Source organism: Pecten maximus, chromosome 15, assembly GCF_902652985.1.
Source record: "Pecten maximus chromosome 15, xPecMax1.1, whole genome shotgun sequence".
Lineage (NCBI taxonomy): Eukaryota > Metazoa > Mollusca > Bivalvia > Pectinida > Pectinidae > Pecten > Pecten maximus.
In genome coordinates, this window is record NC_047029.1 from 9,855,992 (window position 1) to 9,880,306 (window position 24,315).

Here is a 24,315-nt window from a genome sequence, read left to right on the forward strand (position 1 = left end):
ACGCTTCCTTTTAACATGTATTTGTTCTTTCTTTACTACATAGCCATAAGCTACATATATACTGTTGTTAAACAAATTTTTGTCCATGCCGAATCAAATGGGGGATGTTCACAAGATATTTGCAATTGAATACTTGTTTAAGACACATGTGAGAAGAAAATTGCAAAGGACGTGATAGCCGAAGGTTAGGAAACCATGGAGACCATGTTGAGAAGTCACTTACAGGCCGTCACTTCCAATACACTGAAATTAACAACGGTATCCATTTACAGTGTCATCATCTCTCATAGGCTCGGCACCAATACTTGTAAGTATTGTATCAGCGCCTTATATTATCCTCTATACTAATTTACGTCTCAGATTGTGTAAACACCATCGCATTGGAAGGATTGTAAAAACGACAAACTAGATATTAGCGCATTTCAATGCTCATTTAGACAGTAGGGCCAAAATAGATTAAACTGCAACATACAGCTGTTTCCTTCTTGTAGGATTCTTCACTAATGCTAAAGATTTAAAGTGTTGAGATAAGTAGGAGGCGTCAGAGGAACCGGAAGGCGAAAGAAAAAGAAAATTCTGGATTAAGTAACCTACGAGGCACAATCTCATAATTCAATAACGACACTTATCATATGCGATGTCAATGTACTCCGTACGTCTTGGAGTGGCGACAGTATTGGTTTGCTGGTATCTATTACACAACACAGGACCGATAGGGCAGTCAACACCCCACTTATCTTGATATTGAGAAAGTCAGACGGGACGTCCCACAAATATCAATGTCATGGACGCATTTCCACAATCACGTGCATCGAGATAACCTATCATAAGTTACGTCCGCCCGCATTAAGACAAACATACTAACAAGTACTCACCTCAATGTCGAGACATGTAGAATAGTTGGTCCACTCGAATGTCTGTCCTGACATGGCATTTGTGAGAGAAAACCACGTGCCATTCTCGGTACAGTCCTTATATGCCTGGGCTGCAAGAACAAAAATAATCATGCCTTTAGCATTCCGACTACATGTAAGAGCATCAGACAAGCTATCCTTACCGATACTGTGTAAGAGCTATAGTACCTGTTTTTTTTCTTACGTCATGCTTCATCTGTATTTTCTTAAATAATATAAAAGAACTTGTTTTTGTAGTAATGTTATTCTAGCGTTTTTCGAACTGAAAGTCTTCCGCTAAAACAGGATTGCCTTATTGAAATTTTGATATATTGTTTTCCAGGACAATTAGAGTGGATGCTCCAAGTATTCAATACGTTAATCTGTTCAAATAACCAGTAAGTACATGTAAGTCATCCGCGAAAATTGAAATATTCCAAAATGAATGAGTTTACAGTATATTGTTTTCTTTGTAATGTCTGGACACGGCGTTATGCCCTTGAGCATTGCCTCTTGTTGAAAAGACTATCGGAACTGTCTCCAGTGCCATACTGATGCCATTGCATAGTACTTAATATGCTTTAGGGATTCACAGGGAAACATTAGTGTCCGAATAATGGACTAAGAGAGAGTTTTAACCAATTTATCTATGATTTGACCTTTTAGTGAAATAATGCTTCTACAGAACAGAGCGATCAGCCCACGTGCTTACCAAAGTCACTTAGCGAGTCATATCTCACTATTTAACCCATTACGAAATGTTCATGGGAAAAAAACCTCAGAACTCTGTACGGAAATGAATGCCTCTACCATTTACCGCTTCCGTGAGTCATTTAATGCAAATTGTTTGAAAATTTTAAATTTATTAACATACTATTTTTATTTCTGTACTTAACAATTACAGTATCGTGTGTTCAGACCTCCGCGATAGCGGTGAACTGTAAACACAAATGGTGCCGACATAAAAGTAAAAATCAAAGCTGTGGCGTAAAAACGCGATAAACAAAGTTGCCTGACGTCGACGGTAACCTCGGGAACGCTAAACATCAACAAAACAATACCATTGTTCTTCTACAACAACCAAGTAAACACATATAAGGGTCCATGATAACAATTTTCTTGCCCAAACTTCGTGGCAGTTTGCTTACATATCGACATCTGTGCTGTGTTCGAATTTACATTTTGAAGTCGTTAGCCATTTAATATGTGAAACATTTAAATAATTGTATGCTGTTAATGTCACCTTTTGTAATGGTATGTTTATTTATGATTGCAGGTGCTATACAATTGTTTACATGGCTAAAAAGATATGCATCATACATTTTAAAATATTCCATTGTAGAACATGTGTAAAACATTCGAGTTTTATCGCTTACAAAACGTCGAATTTAATGGCTTAACGAACGATTCATAGTTACAATATCAACAAGTTTAATCAGTCAGAAAAAAACCTAAACGTATTATCGCTTTGAAAATTTCTACTTAAAAGGCCCAACTAATGATTCAGTATTTTATTAACTAGTTTAATTATTCAAAGTAATCGTGTGCTGTCAACTCTGATATTTTTATATAAATGTCATGTGCATCGTGTCGTGATACTAATCAAATTATCATTAAAATGCATAAATAACCAAGCGTGGACTAAATGGAATTAAATTCCTTCTAATTTCATCGCCATTAGGCCTACTGTCATAGATTAAATCATAGTGAAGTAGTAACATTATTTATACACTGTACATAGAGATAAATTAAATATATACACAAAGAAGACGTCAAAAGATAATACAATTCTTAGTTAATGAGTTAAGTTAATTAGAATTTGATGCCATTATTTACTACATGTATCCCCTCGCGACGAAGTCTGTTTGGGGCGCATGCACGTTTGTATGTTCGCCTTTTGTAAGCGCCGTAGCGACATCGTTTCTAAAGGGATTTCAATCAAATATCATGCATTGGTCAAATATGAGTAACACTAGACCTTAATAACAAGTTCGTGCTTCAGGGTGTCAAGATCAAGGACAAGGTCATCATTGATATTAAATTCATACCATAAAACAATATTGATCCTGCGCTCTAGTGATTTCATTTTTAACGGATCTTCATCAAACTTCCCATAATGGTAGAGTTCAAACTGTTATGGTTCTAAACGAAAATATATTTTGTAGTTCAGTTGTTATGAGAGTTTTATGGCTGACATGATAATCTAATTGGGAAACGTTAAATTTCCTGATGCGATATGCGAACAAACGCTTTCGATGCTTGTTAAATTGTCTAATGGTTCCGTTGTCACCTCCCTAACTCAAATTTAAGAATGTTCCTTAACGGGATTTGTCCTAGATTTGTATGGCGAATGTCGTATATAAAATAAAAGATGCTTACTCTTCCGAATCGTATGGTCTTATTCACTTTGTATTTGTTAAAGAGTCTTCATACAATCTGTCTTTTTGAGTTGGAATTACGGTTTCGTTGTTTTGTCTGAGTTTTCTGTTGTTTTGGTATCTCCAAGAGTCCGAAACCTCGGTTTTTGATTGGATGGATTAGGTAAACAATAGTAAATTGTCATTGCGAGACACCACAAAATTCCGCGGCAACAAATATAATCAGAGAAGAATTCCACTTTTTGATAAAGAAATGAACTTTGGTCCCACACCAGTTATAGCTGTCAAAATATCAAACGTATAGCTTTGGGGTCAGAAAAACCTAGTTATTACAAAGGACGCCTAGGCGATGACAGACACAACAGACAGTTCGGCGCGCATGTGAATGGTGTTTAAAGATGACGGCTATAATAAACTTAAATCATCTGTAAACAGTTTTACCCAGACGTACCATTAAAATGATTATATATTACAACATGGAAATGGATATTGAACACCTGTAGTTTATAGCTTGATTTAATAAGGCGATACCCAAGTTTTCTAAGATTATAGGTATGATGTCGTCTGTCTCCCTTATGTTTGAGTTTCTCATACTGCAAAAGTCAAAATCTCTTGTCAGCGATTTCATCTGCCACCCGACAGACATTGAAATATTATTTTATGATCTAACAACAGTTTCTTTCGTTAGTTAGCACTCATGTGACTAAGCGTGTATAATGTATCAACACTCAATAGCGAAAATTCGCGCAACGCTCTTCAAAGACACCTCCTGGTACAACAAATGTCAAGATATTACCCATTTATGATTGGTGGTTTTGAACGAGGTTTTGCCTTGTTGCGTAGGGAGAGAACGCACGTGCATGACACAACATCCAGGTCGTGACACAGCAGGACCGCTAATTCTTGTTATCCGGAAATCAGACGTCACATGATAGAATTTTGTATACGCATTAGAAAACTAGTTCGATAATTAGACCATATTATGTCACATTGCTTCCTAGAAACAAAGGGAGGCACGTGATCACACTGCATTGTTAACGTATCGAGCGCGTCAAAAAGACGTGATGACGAATATTTGTTTGTATATCATGGTAAATAGTAACAGTGACTTTCAAAAACGCAAACATTCACAAATTTTCGCAATTTGGTTTTATATTTATAAATTTCTTTCTCTGTCTTTGGTATTTATTTACCACGAAACCGAATGTTCAACGTACATGTACCAATTAATACCGCCCATTCGCGCTAACGACAGCGGAAATACGGATACGCTTCACATTATCAACATCTGTTGAATAATCAAAAATAAAAAATAAATTCAAACCGTAAGAAAGTGTTCTCCACTATCCATATTACATTATCTACGTAAAGTAAGGTTACAATTAGTATCTGCTCTTGGAATACACCCAGTACATTTCCTCATTACAAACTTCGGGTTTCGGTATCAATGTTCCATACCACCAGTCATTGGCGGCTCTCCAGAAAAAGATGTCTTACGTCAATAGCGTTTTTTTTTTGTTTAATTTAGATTAATCATGAATTGATTTCGTAACGGATACAACTGATATAAACATTTCATACGGTAATTACTCTTGGAAATCTGCACAAAATACAAAAAATTAAAGTACACACATTTGTAAATGAAAGGTTGCTGAACCCATGAACGAGAGGCTTGGTTTGGTCTGGTTTATTTTGTTTAATTTCCTATTAACAGTACACTAGTCAGAGTCAATTTAAGGACGTACCAGGTTTTGGAGGTGGAGGAAAGCAGGAGTACCCGGAGAAAACCCCTCGACCTACGGTCGGTACCAGACAACTGCTCCATGTGGGTTTCGAACTCGCGACCCAGAGGTGGAGCGCCAGTGATAAAGTGTCGGGACACCTTAAGAGTTCCCAGTTACAATAAACTCGTGGTTGGATTCCTTTAACACATGCTCTGAGCGTTGTGTTTTCTTGATGGCACAATTCCGCATGGTTTTAATAAACGTTTAAAAAGAGAAAGGAAATGATGGTTTTCTTTTAGTGAAAGTTATGAAACGGGGTCCATTTCATCCGTACCGTTTCAAAGATAATTATTTTTCATGGTTGTGTTCTATTTCTAAAAATACAGTAGAATTGATCGTCTTGACATAACGACAATAACACCAATTGTATGTTACTCTCTGTAAATTGCTTAGGACAATACATTTTAAAAACAATAAAATACATAAAAATGTAAGTAAAAAAGGTGTTTACTTCTATATCAAGGTTTTTCTCCAAAAAAATGTTTACAAGGCGGGAGTGTTGTCGATGAAACTGAAGACGCTTATCATTTTGGATCAAGTGGTCGTATTATCCTGGTACAATGTACCTGTTTAAGATTCTCCGTATAAGTTGATATTTTTTACCCTATTTTGCCTTTTGGAGGCGATGCCGTTTCAATTTCAATTTCAATTTCAACATATCTTTATTGACTGATAGTATTTCAATATAGAATTGGAGCTTATATAAGTCCTCTCCTTACATAAAACAGGAAAACAAACTTAAACATATTTACATACAACCAATATGGATTATACAATAAGAAGGGAGGCATCTTCTTAATTTGTTCTGATTTAACTTCTTTAAAGATGATGATTTAATTCTTGCGAAATGCATGGGTATACCTATTAGGTCAATTTGAGCTTTTCCCCCAAACAGCTACAAGCCGAACATGGCGATGCCGTTTACAAGGTATTCTTTTAATGTTACTATACATATATTTATATATATATATATATCTATCATGACTATGATAATTCGTGTCAATTAGAATATATTTTCGTTTCTGCAGTGAGTTTTAATTTACCCTTATAGATGCTTCTCTAAATATTTTGCTTGTTCTGTTGCCATTAAATTGAACTGTTCTAAAGGCAAACCAGCTGAACAGTGCCCCTAAAATGATTATGGCAATAGAAATACTTAATCCTAATGACGAATTCAAAACAACAACAAACAGCTGTTTCTTCCTTCAAGGGACTCGTCAGTGATGTAAGGGATATCATTCAGCTGTTTGCCAGTTTGGTACTTCCATGACTCGGTAGCGATGTTAGGAATATCACAAAGCTGTTTTGTCCTTTAAGGGCTGGTCGGTGATGTTAGGGACATCACAAAGCTGTTTATTCCTTCTAGGACTCGTCAGTGATGTTAGGGACATCACACAGTTGTTTCTTCCTTCTAGGACTCGTCAGTGATGTTAGGGACATCACACAGTTGATTCTTCCTTCTAGGACTCGTCAGTGACGTTAGGAACATCACAAAGCTGTTTTGTGTTTTACATGACTCGTCAATCAGTGATGCCAGGGACATCATACATTTGTTTCTTCCGTATAGGACTCGTCAGTGACGCTAAGAACCAAAAGTGTCGAAAACCAGGAGGAAAGTTAGGAAAATCAAAGCGGGATTCTTACCAGTCTTAAACTATATACTTCTATATTTTGTCTCAAGATGTACAGCTAGTATTAAGGATTGAGTGTTTTATTGCATTTAAAAGATAACAACAACCGAATTTAGGGATTGACATTTAATATATGTCAGTAGTTAATGTCATTTCCCATGGACCGCTTATTTTGAAAAGTCACGTTTTCATAAAGAAATGATGGATTTTTGTCAGAGTGAATCATTTATTAGCAGGAACAGGATTTCTTCCCAGTTACATATAAAAAAACTGATAAATGTAACACAACATCAAATACGTTAAATACATTAACATTGGGGACGAATGGCTTTGCTGGACATTTTTTATTGAAAAATCATCCTTAGTGAGTCACATATATGTAAATACGATATCATTGTAAACACATAATGAGAAGATGAAAGCAATACGCTACAACCATACAACTTACACTAAATGGCAATGGTTCTATCACCCGGTAACCAGATAACATTCACTGCAAGTAGAAACCGAAATGGGATTTCACACAAACAGCACAAAGGTACAGTTGTTGTAGCAGTTTGGTCATTCGTTTAGCCACCTGGAGCACATCCGATATTGATTACTTTGGTCCATTTTGTCCATTAGGGGAGTGTTGTCACCGACAGTCTCGTTTGTTATCTTGCTTGGCCCCCTTGTGTGGACTTGTTGTTTCGTGTCCATGTTTAGTGTTTTACAGAAAATGATGAGGTATTCTAATCTATAGTGTCCCTCATGGCTACTGTACCGCTCATTTCTATCAGGAAAAAGATCATACTTACTGTCGTAACAACGATCATGGAAATGATTTGTTATGCCCACTACGGCCACCGGTACGACCCCTAGCCACAAAACATATCGTTAAGTCCATTTTGGCTCCCTGCGCCGGCTTTACAGATGTATGTCCGTACATGTCAGTCATCAGTACTTATCATAGGTACATTAGAATTATAAAGCTCTTTTCAATAAGGATGGGTCTTTTCATATTTTGAATAAATTATTATTAAGAGATTATGATCCTCCAATACTCAACCTACAAGTTTATCTACATTTATACTTATCTTTTTATCTTCAATAATTAATAAATTTGTTTTAGTCTTTTAGGTTTTTGTCTCGAGTGTATTCTTTTGTCGTCAGAGCATCATTAGATGCTGTCTACTGATTGTGTAATTGAAGAAAATAAAAATATATTCTGAAATGAAACAAAGAAACTTGTTATATGTTAAACACTTTGTACCGCATGAAAGTACTTGTATCTCATATAGAGACAGACAGTCTAACGCCGCCGGGAACATTGGCTCAGACATACTTCTAAGACATGAGCCGATTCTAGCATTGTTGGTCATGTGAAATCAGTAATGTTGCTCTCAAAGGGGTATCGGGCCAAAAAGAAAAGTTCCTGAAACCCTTGATAAGCTTCCCTAGAGGTCTAAATAGGTCAATTCCAATTCTCACGGCTTCTAGTTATTTTCAATATATTTCAAATTAATTTGATAATAAGTTGTTACTTGTTTCTCTTCAGTTTGCATAAACCCCTAAGATGTCGTTATTTTAGTAGAAATTGCGAGTGTTATATTTCTGATGGAGTCAGAGAGTTCCAAAATACAAACACATCTTGAGTAGCTTAACAGCAGCCGCTGTACTCCAAAGGGACAAGACAACACGTATGTTCATCTATCAGTACCTACTCTCAACAGGCACTGACTTCTGTTACTGACTTCGTCTAATGATAGCTCTTCATCATCGAATTAAGCTGGAACTCTTTACCAGAAAATGTAGGTCAAGCACTAAATTTGAAACCCTTTTGGAGTAATGTCACAACATGAAAACTAATAAATCTTTGTTAAAATATTATATGGACAGCGATCTGAATATAGAGGTAATTATGCCCGAGTTCATAATATATTAAATTTCTAAGCTACTGAGTTATTTCAATAATAGCGTTCATCATATCGCGACGTGCTGGAGTATTGAATAGAGAGGGTGTCAGACTTACGATAATTTTACCCTACTAAGTAAACAGTGGCGAAAATATCATATTGTCGGCTCTGTGTATTAATATTTTAAATACGAAAACATATACATGTATGCTCATATTATCATATAATTATTAAATAATAAAATAAAACATGACGTTATTGTTATGAATGATTTTATTCATATTTAAAAAGTTGGAAAATAAACAATTACAGCAAAAAGTGTTAAGTTGATCTGCGATTAAGTTTAGCGGTAAATATAGATAGTAGCGGTTCTTTAAATGTGATTTCGGGGGTAAGCGATCAATTTGTTAGCGTTGTTAAACTGTAGTACGCGCCATCGTGTCCGGCGCCAGAACACGTGAACAGCAACGCACAGCATCGTCTTGGCAACAGGGGAAGTGTCAAGACACAATTAGGAACGGAAACAATGCCAATCAATCTAATGTTTGGTCCGTTTAAAGTCCAAAGGCTGTTAACAAAACAAAACTAATGCTGATGAATTTCTGCACAAAGGTCACGAGTTCACACCCAGGAAATAGCTGCGATGTTAAGATGGAGTAATGATATATCGTTCTATCTTGTATCCTATATTTCCCTTTTTCAAACTGGGAAACTCCTCTCATCTGAAATCTTATTTTTGATTGACTTAGCAAATTAATAGTTCCTATCCGGATAACATCCATCCGACAACGATTCCAAACATCCATCCCGCACTGATTCCAAAGAGCTACCTCACGCCGACCCCAAGCATCCTTCTAATACCGATCCCAAACGTCCACCTCACACTGATCCCAAACCTCCACCTCACACCGATCCCAAACATTTTTCTAACACCGATTCCAAACCTCCACCTCAAACCGATCCTAAGCATCGACCCCACACCGATCCCAAACATCCATCCTAAACCGACCCCAAACCTCCACCTCACACCGATCCCAAGCATCCTTCTAACATCGATCCCAAACCTCAATCTCGCACCGATCCCAAGCATTCTTCTAACACCAACCTCAAACCTCCACCTCACACTGATCCCAAACCTCCACATCACACTGATCCAAAACCTCCACCTCACAGCAATCCCAAAGTTCCACCTCACAAACATACCCCAAACATCCACCTCACAGCAATCCCAAACATCCAATTCAGACTGATTCCAGAAATCGATTTTTTTTTATGTTTGAACGATATTTATGTAGGTTGACACAATAACACCTTTCGTACGATGTCATTGTTCACCAATGTAATTGTTATTGCCGTCTTCCTTGGTAAAGCCTTTTTGTCAGACTTTCACGATAATTAATTCAATATCTAATTTTCAATAAATATGAATTTGATACGTCACTCGGGACACATCTATTTTTATCGGTAACGTTCCTAATCGATCGGCTAACAAAACAATCATCACTAATATCTTAATTAGCTTCCATTGTCAGGTAGAATTCACTTATGTGTGTTCCATACATAATCCGAGGTATCATGATCGAGCAATTTTCTATAATGGCCATGCGGCGGAATCATAAATCATTGAAATAATGCCTTTGTTTTATTTGCATTGTCGCCGCTTCTATCGTACTTAGGAAAGAGTAAACATAATTATAGCGGTGTGTGAGCGTTTGACATTCGCAGAAATAGTTAACATCCTATACGCGTACTTACATAACCTTTTTATGTACTGTATAGGGAAATGATATAGTGGAATCTTCAATAAAACTTTAATTTCACGTATCTGTCCACATTTTAAAGTTCACTTCACTGTCATGTAGGTCATTAACTTTATTGCTCTACGATTACACATTTGGAGTAAGTAACTAAACAACGCCCATTGAATGTAAAATGGCAGAGAAAATGTTTATTCAATGTTAAATAATGTGTTTTATGCATACTGTATGACTTTCGGAAATGGATACGGTCGCCGTGCAGTCTACTCAAAGGGACTGGTGTGGAGAACGTTGAACGGGACCTTTACCTTTCGCATACCGACTCTGACCTACTTTTTGGAAGGAAGTAAATGATAATAATGCCCAAAAAGGTACTTGTTACTTTTGAAGTTTTGAAAGTGATGAATGGTCGGTACAATGAAACAAAAAATGGAATAAACGTGATAAAAGTAAACTGCATAGTTGCATTCCGTAGTGTAAAATTAGAATAAAAAAATAGGGAAAATACAGGATTAGTCAATCCATATGGATATACTAGTTGATAAAATTATGAATATGGTTTAAAAACTGGTTTATTGTAACAAATTGCAATTGTTTATGAGACAGAAAAAGACACCTGCAGAACCAATATGTATGGAATGTTGTCATTCCACTACACAGAGGTCAGAACCAGCAGGTATGGACTGTTGTCATCCCGCTACACAGAAGTCAGCACCAACAGGTATGGACTGTTGTCATTCTGTTACACAGAGGTCAGAACTAACAGGTATTGACTGTTGTCATTCCACTACACAGAGGTCAGAACCAACAGGTATTGACTGTTGTCATTCCACTACACAGAGGTCAGAACCAACAGGTATGGACTGTTGTCATTTCGCTACACAGAGGTCAGAACCAACAGGTATGGACTGTTGTCATTTCGCTACACAGAGGTCAGAACTAACAGGTATGGACTGTTGTCATTCCACTACACAGAGGTCAGAACCAACAGGTATGGACTGTTGTCATTCCACTACACAGAGGTCAGAACTAACAGGTATGGACTGTTGTCATTTCGCTACACAGAGGTCAGAACTAACAGGTATGGACTGTTGTCATTCCACTACACAGAGGTCTGAACCAACAGGTATGGACTGTTGTCATTCCGCTACACAGAGGTCAGAACTAACAGGTATTGAATGTTGTCATTCCGCCACACAAAGGTCAGAACTAACAGGTATTGACTGTTGTCATTCCGCCACACAAAGGTTAGAACCAACAAGTATGGACTGTTGTCATTCCGCTACACAGAGGTCAGAACCAACAGGTATTGACTGTTGTCATCCCGCTACACAGAGGTCAGAACCAACAGGTATGGACTGTTGTCATTCCGCTACACAGAGGTCAGAACCAACAGGTATGGACTGTTGTTATTCTGCTACAGAAAGGTCAGAACCAACAGGTATGGACTGTTGTCATCCCGCTACATAGAGGTCAGAACCAACAGATATTGACTGTTGTCATTCTACAACACAAAGATGATACGTGTTCCATTTCTACTTCGGTGTTGGCACGTTAAAGCTCGTGGTATATCAAATGGCTGAATTCATTTAATAAACTCCATTTAACATTGTCACTCATATTAGATCTACTATATATATATCATATGTTTGCTGCAAACAAACATGATACTAGGGGCCGAACGTGTGGAAACCCATTGGAGACGTTAGTAGAATCTATATTGACCTGACAAAATCATAAAATATTAAAGTAAAAACGCTCTAATTCGGTTTTAAAACAATTAAATTATTTTTGATATTAGATAATGTTAAAAGAACCTCAAATAAGTGTGTTTTATTAGAAATAAGATATTAAACGTGGTATGCAGTGTTACAGAAAACCCCAAGGGCTGAAAATTCCACAGTTGCGTGCCACATATCATCAAACCCTTTAAGAGCTATATATATGTGTTATGTATATCAGGAAAAGCATGCACACCAAAGAAAAAACTTCATAGACGACAAACGCACACAGAACGTGGATACACGAGATAACAGTGTGGATCACGAGATAAACAATAGGCTATTATCAATGTTTGTTTACGTACATAAAGCATTCAGCAAGTTTAAGAGATGACTGACAATTAAACGTTTTAGCCTGTCTGAGGAACATTTGATGTTGTGTCTTCGGAATTACACTTTTCAATTATGCTCTTTATTTTGCATTCGTGAAAGTTGATTTGACTATGTCGATAACGTAACATCCTCGCTCAATATAATCAAAATAGACAAGTATGCTTATATGCCGATTGTCTATTTATGTAATATACATTCAGCCTTTGTCAATATTTCATATCATTTTATCAGCATACTACAAACGCACTTCATTTAAAACACTGAAATTTTAGCGCAACGCTAAATCAAAACAGATTAACGGAATGATGAATTAGCACACAAGCAATGATTGTCATAGAAACGACTATAAATAAACTACAATTAGTGCAATCATAATTTACCGTAATGCTTCCAGTGGAAAACGCTAAAATAACATTACCACTAAAATATGTACGTTTACAGTAACACGGTGTGAGGTGAAATCGGTAACCAGTAAAATATGCCCGGCTTATTAAGTCCCGTTTTGACGTGTTTGATTTGAGCTACATGATTTAGTTGTATCCATCATTCGGCATTGTCGTCTAGTTTTTGTCTCTATCATTTCATTGTTAGTTTCTTTGTGCTAGTTTGGCTAATAAGCTGAGCAAACTTATTTTGTCGCATGGCTGATTTTATGAGTTATGTACAGTGTATTCCGAATGATAAATCTGATTTTGTATATATATTAATACATTTAGGTAAGATAAGTGTAAATTAAAGTGTTAATTAGCACTCCAATGATATAATTGGCGTTATAAACCGTTTGGTAGTCAATAACAAAGATGTCCTTTTATACAGTATAGTCTACAGTTCTCGGTTATGATTTATACTAATTTTCGTTGAACCTTTATCATCATTTTTGATGATTTATTAGCATATGCATGTGTCTGTTAAACAACGAAAATCTTTAATTTGATATTAGATTAACCGGTCTTTCCTATTCAGTGCCTGTTGATGTGACGACCACGTTGATTGGTCCAATCCGCGAGACGAAAATTTGACCAATCATCGTAGTCGTCTCGTCGGCTGACAATCCAGAAAACATGGGTGAATTGAACCTAAATGTTTACGAATAGTGATATTGATCGGGAAATAACAACATCACGGATTTATACATTTAACAGCGCCACAAGTGTACAGTCTGTGTAATTAGGCGTTGTTAATGAGTTACCCATTAATGACGAGACGGCGGTTCCGGCCGACAGGCAAATGACTACTTAGCGGATTTGACAAACGTTTTCGTGATTGACCTATGCAGATCGGTTTTCTGACTAATGTTAATGAAACTGCGGCTTGAATTTGGTATGTTTGCCTCGTTTCTGATAAAAATTCCATCAGAAGAGCTTGTAACATATAACATCAAACATTCTCGAAGTTTGAAATGGCATCTTTCCTTGTTTATTTTCTTAAAATGGAAGGACTTACGATTGGCTGGTACATAAATTTCGACCACATATTACCGACTCTGTTTAAAAGCTTTTTATGCGTCCGAAATGACCGTACATTTATGTAGGAGAATAAGTAACCCACCTCCGTAAAATCTGGCATTATATAACTTTAGAAATACTAACGACTTATGATATTCATTCGTTTTGAATCTTTTGCATTTCTTTTCAAAACACTCATTTCAATAACATCCAGATAACTCCAACAATACAAACGTAATAGAAATTATATCTCAAAATCGATAAAACGATTGCAAAAAATGAATAAAATCGAGCAAAATTACACCGAGACACTTCAAAAAGCACAATTAGAATACGACCAGGTGTGCTGGAACAATAAGCGTCTTCATGGACGACAACTGCGAAACTATTCCTCTTAACATACTGCTAACAAAACGAAACGTATTTTTTAAAACAGCTAATTCAAAGTTTTCTTTTTCGCTATGATGTTTTTCTTACATTAAAATCAATATTATGTAAATACCACTAGTACGTTTTTATATATTTCGGTACAAATGAGATACAAATCGAAGGAATGCCTGATCAATTGTTGTAGACATTCCCGGATTCTGGCAGAGTTTGACCGAACGTCATTGTGATTTATTGTTCGTATAGATTGTACGGAGATACGCCGTCTTTTAGACGTATTACTTCGATAGTCCAAAACCTTGCAAACACTTTAGTAAAAGCCCCAATCGAAAATGTCAATATGCTGACCCTTGCCCGTACCCAGATCACGTCTGCGGTCCTGCCACTCATTAGTCTAAAGCATACAGACCAGGGTCGTTGTACAGATTGTACAACTAGACCTGTGTGTTTGCAAAGAGTAAGGCACATTGATTTCCGATTCACCTGGTTGAAGTCTCGCCATACGGCTCGCGTCATATTTGATATCGTGATTTTAATACTATGAACACTACGGATTGCTATTGGAGGCAAGAATCGCGATCCTTGGTACAAATTAACCCCTCAAGACATTAATAATTCAGCGAATCACTACAAGACATCCGACCGGAAAAATAAATCATTGTGTTCTATTTCTTCATGAAAGAAGCAAACTGATAAAAACTATCGTATCAATGTATATAGGACCAATTCTTACTTTAGTCGCTGTGAACGTATGGATGTATCTGGTAGAGAAATCTTTGAAGAGTTGTCCTCCAATTTGTCTGTAATTGCTGTGCGACTCTGACATTGACTATCACCATGACATCGGATAGCTGTGTGCTCCGGCATTAATGATATCGACTAAAACTGTCTAGGCGCTAAACTAACTAACGCCACTTTTACTGTACATGTTAAATTAAGTGCAATTGAATTAGTGGGCTGTTATATGAAAGAATCATTCTCTTTATTAAAATGGGTAAAGTCAACAGTTGCAACACTCAAAAATTATTACATGTAATTCTTTATGGGTTTTTCATAATCTAATAATAGGGGTATCTTGCCTTGTACACAATGACAAATCATCGAAAACAAAACTGTGTTTCGGAATCAATGTCTTCACTAAAGTTGGAGTGTTTAACAATGACGCCAATACAGTTTGTCCAAAGATATTGATATTAATGAAACGGTTTTGTTCTGAAGTTGGCTACAATCAAAGACGACCCATACTAAAAGATGTAGAAACCCGTGGCATATAATATAAAGACAGCTATGATAGTTTACATACGTTAGCCCTCGATTTAATAAGGGTCACGCGTCAGTCCGCAGTATACATCAGAACATACACTTCAAAATTAACCTATGCGCCGCAGTCTCCCATAACCCCAATGCTAATCATGCAGTCTAGATCACATGACGTCATTTTGATCAACGTTACGGAAATGCTTCGAAATACGCTACAGATGAATCAAACGCAGGGAGGATTATAACGAGCGCCATTTTATCTACATGTCAACAATATTGCATTTATATTGACAATGAATACAATGTTACATGAATTATGTCGGGGAAAAAAATCGAAGCATCGCGAAAGGCCACCAGTTTGGTCCGATGCATAAAACCTAGGCCGATTTTATGTCATTTGGCGATGAAATGGAGCTACACCTGAACCAAAGCAAGATACGTAAAGTGCTTTCAGATTCAATTTACTTTGTACCGTAAAAAAGACAACTCACAGCATCCGCAAGGGTTCAGAGCATTCCAGATTGTCAGTTCATTTATTCCATAAGCTCAGAAAAGATACGTGTATGTGTATAGTGAGAGGAACCTGAAGTGATATATGTTTCACATGTCAAAGCTTCATAAACATAGGATTTGAGTAAAGTCATATGTAGTTTCATAGCGGTAAAAACCTTCCTCGGTCAGTGTAGATAGAGGTTCAGAGTTTGGATGTGTGGTAGCCTATATAACGCACATGCTTATGAAAAGTTACTATGAAAGTGGATATTTTCGCGCGTTGAAATTTTCGCCTAGTCAACTTCCAAACTGTTCGCGGTGTAAATATTTTCGTGTAGTCAGTCATCCTGAAAATATGTTTTCGCGCTGCGATGTCATTGAGTATGTATATCCGAGTATTGTTATAGTGCTAGTATTGGAGCGTCTAGGAGATGGACAGTTCTACTTAAAGGATGCTACAGTGCTAGTTTAAAACTGGTCCACCGGTCAAACCAGGACTACCGGGCCTTAATAAACAGGGAACTTCAGAGAAGGGTGATTTATATGAATAATTGAATGAAATTAGTGATGTAGACCTGAGGGAAATGTCCAGAAGTAGCTAAAGCAATTAGACTTTTAATTCAAACGTCGATCGCTATATCTAAATGTTATATTTATATGATATTATCTCTCTGATTTCATTTTAAAGTTTAGTGCACTAATTACAGGTAATTATTTTATAATTTGTAAATTAACAAGAATGCATGTTAACTTATGTACATATCACAGATAATTACAATTATTTGAAAAACGAATCAGATTGTATGATATACGCTTCCGCTCCGGAAACTACTTTCCACTTGATGTAGCGGAGTGTGATTTTGATACGGAACAGGAACACATTGTTGTTTTCGTTTTTGCAGTCGAAACGGTTGGACTAGTTGGGCCAGAGTTGTTCGTTTATGAAATAAACCTTGTGACCTTGTGACCTTGTGACCTATGTTTTCAGGCGAGCTTTGATAAATACTTTCAAGGTCTGTATTAACATTAACAGTTCCATTAAGATTTATGTCTGAAATATTACATTCAATCACTGACGAATTGGTTTGTCAGCATAAGCGAAGAGGCCCCAGGCCAGGATATTTTGATCAGGTAGTTGAAAAAGTGTTGAAAATAGCGTTATTGATACTTCTATGTGACATACTCAGCTATGATTGGTTTTCCTTATATATATATAATAGTTTCTAATTATACAACTTACCATAGGGTAGTGAGTGTTCTACATACACGGGACAGTCCAGATAGGCCCGACTTCCGGCTTTTGTGTCATCAAAACATCCAAATCCGTCCCACGTTCGGGGACAATATCCCGGTTTTGGTGACGAAGAGCCCATATTGAGCTGTTGTTCACAACACTTTTCTGCTGCGTCACAACATGTTTTCCACCATTCACATTTTTCCTCGTCCATTGTACTACAAATGATGTTCACGGACGATGCATTTTTCGCGTCGGCAATGACAGGGGTTCCCTGTTCGAGTCCAGACTCTGGCCCGGCCACAAATGCGAATCCTTCAGGGCCCGGGATTGGTATTTTGTAGAATTTGGCGTCCATTTTCATGATGTAGTTGTAACAAAGTGTACAGGATAACAATTTAAACACACCGAGGGTGTGGTTTCCGCTACTCTCCCGACAGAACATGTTGCTAGTACAGATACACGCTGTTTAAGTCCAGAAAGGATAACCAAAGATGACCTCAATACTCCGGTAACACTGTGGCGGGATGGAGTCTTGTCCCAGACAGCTGGTTCCTATCTGAAATACAGAATACTGCGCATTAAAGAGACCGCCAGAACGCATGGGAATGCCGTCTTTTAGCGACGATTTTCAAACCCAGTTGCAAACGGATCGTTTTTATCATTGTGTATTTGTATTGAGAAATCTAATTACTAAAATTGATAATTCTGGTTATATAATTCTGCTTATCAAAGAAAACATATTTCACAAACAATACAACGATGCAACAATCTGGTTCGATTAAAACGATCGAGTGAGCCTTTTATGCACATATAACGACCAGCAGTACTGGGTATAGAGGCACCAGTGCTTATTTTACCATAGTAACAACACAAGCATCTGCATGAAAAAGACTAAAGATATCTATCATTTGTATGTTTGCTCCAGACGTTGAATTTGAAATTGAGGCTGGCAGACTTCTTATGTTACCATGTCTTAATGTTTAACATGTCCTAATGCCCAGTGAGCATTGATCTCGTTAATATAGCGCAGGTGTTTTATCTTTTAACTGTACTTGTGTCGACTGACTCTACAGATATTACAGAATCAGTTGCTGCACGCGCAGTACCACTAACAGGACCGGAACAATATTCGCTAGGTATAAGTCTATGTGAGTATACAGGGCCTTAATTAAAAGACAACTCTATTGCCATTGTCTGTCAGAACATGTCCTTCCTTCGGTAATCAATTCGTCGTAAGAAAAGGCGGTTGTCAAGCCATACACACGACACTTACTGAAACAGATAATCACCAGAATTTCCTGTCATTGATGTTGGTTCTAACGTAGACCTAAGGAGTCTCCGATAAAAAGACATCGCAATAATGGATTTGTCTTGCTTTTATCTCGCTGTTTTAAATCGTTCAGCGACAAATGTCCGGAACCCATATCAAAACAGTACTTGCGTCATAGGATGCAAACACGTGCGATTCGCACGTATCGGTTAGCTAGGTCTCAACATGTGTCGGCCAACATCGGTAAGAGGACAGGTCCGACATCGGTAAGAGGACAGCCGGGTGTCGACATGTGTCGGCCGACATCGGTAAGAGGACAGCCGGGTGTCGACATGTGTCGGCTGACATCGGTAGGAGGACATGCTTGTGTCGACATGTGTCGGCCGACATCGGTTAGAGGACAGCCGGGTGTCGACATGTGTCGGCCGACATCGGTTAGAGGACAGCCGGGTGTCGACATGTATCGTCTGACATCAGTAAGATGACATTAGGGTGTCGACATGTGTCGGCTGACCTCAGTAAGAGGACATACGGGTGTTGACATGTGTCACCGGACATCGGTAAGAGGACAGGTGGGTGTCGACATGTGTCGGCCGACATCGGTAAGAGGAAAGCCAGGTGTCGACATGTGTCACCTGACATCGGTAAGAGGAAAGCCAGGTGTCGACATGTGTCGGCCGACAACGGTAAGATGATATGAGGGGGTCGACATGTGCCGCCTGACATCAGTAAGAGGACAGGTGGGTGTGGACATGTGTCGGCCGACATCGGTAAGAGGACAGGCGGGTGTCGACATGTGTCGGCCGACATCGGTTAGAGGACAGTCGGGTGTCGACATGTGTCGGCCGACATCGGTTAGAGGACATTAGTGTGTCGACATGTGTCGGCCTGACATCGGTAAGATGACATTAGGGTGTCGACATGTGTCGGCCGACATCAGCATATCATTCTGTCGTTATTAATGATTCATTTCAGTAAGAACTGACGTTCAAAGTAAAATACACAAAAATCGAAGAACAGAGAGGGTATTGATGAAGACATGGCGGCATATGTCTGCTATCGACAAATATTTTCATATAATCACAGATTAGCTGGCACATCACAGTCTGTGGATATGTCGACACATAATCGAATTTGGGGAGAAATAATTATTACGCAACTTACTCACACGGCCAGGCGTGAAACTGACCTGTAACCGCCAGGTTGACAACGGGTAATTTACAGGAACGTGGTCTTAATTAATTTTTAAACAATATTTATTGATATTCAAATACTGTACTTACACACAACATCACAATACAAAGCACACATACATATAAGATTTTAATACAAGCTTAAAGCTTATACTAATTCCTTTCCTCTTCTAGCAGATACGATATTGTTTGTTTATAGAATATTTCATGTATATAATTCAAAGGGAAAATATGACGAAAATGATGCATTCATTCGTCCTTGTCAAAATTAAAGCAAAAAAAACAAAAAACAAAATGACGATATTATAAGTTGTGAATGTCGCGTTTTTGGTAATGGGCAACATATGTTGATGTATTGCACATCTCCTCAGCACGGAAGAAGATTCATGCTGCTTTCTTTAGAAGTTACGCACAGTCTTTTAAAATCTTAAAATTTCCCTTTGAATATAGTCCGGAACAGAAACTCTTCTCACAGGTTAGAGATTAATCAAGCATTCTTGTGAAGAATACATCTTTTCACATAAAAGTCTTATAGTAACATAAAACGGTTTTCTTCATAGCTTACATATGTATATTGTATAAATTAAGTAGAAGTAGTCAGCTTTTCTCTGAGGAATGTAAGTGGAAATCTGCTAACTTGCAGAAAGTTTCGCCCCTTCAAAACATCACTGACAAATCTCTTGACATGTGTTGTAGTAAGTTGTATAAGTACTCGTTTCATTCTTAAAAATAAACGTGAGTTGTCGGGTGGCACAGTGGTAACACACTTGCCTTTCACCGCCGCGGCCGGGGTTCGAATCCCCGATCGGACGTGAAAAGGTTAGGGGTCACCTGCCGGACCACGTGGTTTTCTCTAGGTATTCCAGTTTCCTCCCACACAAAGACCGATCAATCCGAGCCAATAAGCATGATTAATATAAGTTGATAGCAAATTTGTCAATTGGCAACTGTTGTAAAATTAATAAAGATATATTAAAGTTCGTCTGATGAGCTCAAGTAATATCAGAACATACGCATGTATAACAAGTGATAGCTGTATACATTAACTGTACATGCGTACCGTGCGATAACCAGTAACCATATGTATGATCCGGTTCTACGTGTACCTAGAACGGACCTCTGTACTATTGCTAAGAACAAAAAGAAATGCAAATGTATTTCAAATTTCCGATAGTTCGGATAATTGTATTTTTAATAATCTTTTACGTGTGTATTATACCACATTTGATGGTCGTGATGGTATATGAAGCATGTTCTGCGTGGGAGGAAGTAGTGGAGCAGATAACTGGAATATGCTGCGTTTGTACTTTGAGCCAAAACTACTATTAGATTCAGATACGGAGGCGTCATTATAGCAACCACTTCCGATTTTTTAAGATGGTCCAACTTAGACATGAAAAAAATGGGACCAGGAACGTTGTGACTAAAAGCAGAGTACGAGGACTCGTGTTGTCGGGTAGATGACTCGAGTACAAGGACTAACATTGTCGGGTAGATGACCCGAGTACCAGGACTAACGTTGTCGGGTAGATGACTCGAATACCAGGACTCACATCGTCGGGTAGATAACTCGAGTACCAGGACTCACATTGTCGGGTAGATGACTCGAGTACCAGGACTAACATTGTCGGGAAGATGACCCGAGTACCAGGACTCGTGTTGTCGTGTAGATAACTCGAGTATCAGGACTCACATCGTCGGGTAGATGACTCGAGTACCAGGACTCACATCGTCGGGTAGATGACCCGAGTACCAGGACTCGTGTTGACGTGTAGATGACTCGTGTACCAGGACTCACATCGCCGGGTAGATGACTCGAGTACCAGGACTCACATTGTCGGGTAGATGACTCGAGTACCAGGACTAACATTGTCGGGTAGATGACCCGAGTACCAGGACTCGTGTTGTCGTGTTAATGACTCGAGTACCAGGACTCAAATCGTCGGGTAGATGACTCGAGTACCAGGACTCACATCGTCGAGTAGATGACCCGAGTACCAGGACTCACATCGTCGGGTAGATGACTCGAGTACCAGGACTCACATCGTCGGGTAGATGACTCGAGTACCAGGACTCACATCGTCGGGTAGATGAGCCGAGTACCAGGACTCACATCGTCGGGTAGATGACCCGAGTACCAGGACTCACATTGTCGGGTAGATGACTCGAGTACCAGGACTCACATCGTCGGGTAGATGACCCGAGTACCAGGACTCACATTGTCGGGTAGATGACCCGAGTACCAGGACTCGTGTTGTCGTGTAGATGACAAGAGTACCAGGACTCACATGGTCGGGTAGATGACCCGAGTACCAGGACTCGTGTTGTCGTGTAGATGACTCGAGTACCAGGCCTCACATCGTCGGGTAGATGACTCGTGTACCAGGACTCGCATTGTCGGGTAGATGACTCGAGTACCAGGACTAACATTGTCGGGTAGATGACCCAAGTACCAGGACTCGTGTTGTCGTGTAGATGACTCGAGTACCAGGACTCACATCGTCGGGTAGATGACTCGAGTACCAGGACTCACATCGTCGGGTAGATGACCCGAGTACCAGGACTCACATCGTCGGGTAGATGACTCGAGTACCAGGACTCATATTGTCGGGTAGATGACTCGAGTACCAGGACTCACATCGTCGGGTAGATGACCCGAGTACCAGGACTCACATCGTCGGGTAGATGACTCGTGTACCAGGACTCACATCGTCGGGTAGATGACCCGAGTACCAGGACTCACATCGTCGGGTAGATGACCCGAGTACCAGGACTCACATTGTCGGGTAGATGACTCGAGTACCAGGACTCACATCGTCGGGTAGATGACCCGAGTACCAGGACTCACATTGTCGGGTAGATGACCCGAGTACCAGGACTCGTGTTGTCGTGTAGATGACTCGAGTACCAGGACTCACATCGTCGGGTAGATGACCCGAGTACCAGGACTCACGTTGTCGGGTAGATGACTCGAGTACCAGGACTCACATCGTCGGGTAGATGACCCGAGTACCAGGACTCACATCGTCGGGTAGATGACTCGAGTACCAGGACTCACATCGTCGGGTAGATGACTCGAGTACCAGGACTCACATCGTCGGGTAGATGACTCGAGTACCAGGACTCACATTGTCGGGTAGATGGCCCGAGTACCAGGACTCGTGTTGTCGTGTAGATGACTCGAGTACCAGGACTCACATCGTCGGGTAGATGACTCGAGTACCAGGACTCACATCGTCGGGTAGATGACCCGAGTACCAGGACTCATATTGTCGGGTAGATGACTCGAGTACCAGGACTCACATCGTCGGGTAGATGACCCGAGTACCAGGACTCGTGTTGTCGTGTAGATGACTCGAGTACCAGGACTCACATCGTCGGGTAGATGACTCGTGTACCAGGACTCACATCGTCGGGTAGATGACTCGAGTACCAGGACTCACATCGTCGGGTAGATGACCCGAGTACCAGGACTCACATTGTCGGGTAGATGACTCGAGTACCAGGACTCACATCGTCGGGTAGATGACCCGAGTACCAGGACTCACATTGTCGGGTAGATGACCCGAGTACCAGGACTCGTGTTGTCGTGTAGATGACTCGAGTACCAGGACTCACATCGTCGGGTAGATGACCCGAGTACCAGGACTCACATCGTCGGGTAGATGACTCGAGTACCAGGACTCACATCGTCGGGTAGATGACCCGAGTACCAGGACTCACATCGTCGGGTAGATGACTCGAGTACCAGGACTCACATCGTCGGGTAGATGACTCGAGTACCAGGACTCACATCGTCGGGTAGATGACCCGAGTACCAGGACTCACATCGTCGGGTAGATGGCCCGAGTACCAGGACTCGTGTTGTCGTGTAGATGACTCGAGTACCAGGACTCACATCGTCGGGTAGATGACTCGAGTACCAGGACTCACATCGTCGGGTAGATGACCCGAGTACCAGGACTCACATCGTCGGGTAGATGACCCGAGTACCAGGACTCACATCGTCGGGTAAATGACTCGAGTACCAGGACTCACATTGTCCGGTAGATGACCCGAGTACCAGGACTCGTGTTGTCGTGTAGATGACTCGAGTACCAGGACTCACATCGTCGGGTAGATGACCCGAGTACCAGGACTCACATCGTCGGGTAGATGACCCGAGTACCAGGACTCACATTGTCGGGTAGATGACTCGAGTACCAGGACTCACATCGTCGGGTAGATGACCCGAGTACCAGGACTCACATTGTCGGGTAGATGACCCGAGTACCAGGACTCGTGTTGTCGTGTAGATGACTCGAGTACCAGGACTCACATCGTCGGGTAGATGACCCGAGTACCAGGACTCGTGTTGTCGTGTAGATGACTCGAGTAACAGGACTCACATCGTCGGGTAGATGACCCGAGTACCAGGACTCGTGTTGTCGTGTAGATGACTCGAGTACCAGGACTCACATTGTCGGGTAGATGACCCGAGTACCAGGACTCACATCGTCGGGTAGATGACTCGAGTACCAGGACTCACATCGTCGGGTAGATGACCCGAGTACCAGGACTCACATTGTCGGGTAGATAG

At 39.8% G+C, this 24,315-nt stretch overlaps 1 protein-coding gene across 4 annotated transcripts in view; it reads right to left on the reverse strand.

Moving 5' to 3' along the window:
* The window catches only part of LOC117344288 (calcitonin gene-related peptide type 1 receptor-like), a 53,610-nt gene that overhangs the window by 17,676 nt on the left and 11,619 nt on the right, over positions 1-24,315 (reverse strand). For all 4 annotated transcript variants that reach the window (XM_033906981.1, XM_033906982.1, XM_033906983.1 and 1 more), the window contains exons 2-3: positions 17,277-17,829; positions 876-985 (exon numbers count right to left, since the gene is read on the reverse strand). In XM_033906981.1, coding sequence (XP_033762872.1) covers positions 876-985; positions 17,277-17,715 — 549 coding nt within the window. In that variant the 5' untranslated portion in view covers positions 17,716-17,829. The remainder of the gene's footprint in view (positions 1-875; positions 986-17,276; positions 17,830-24,315) is intronic.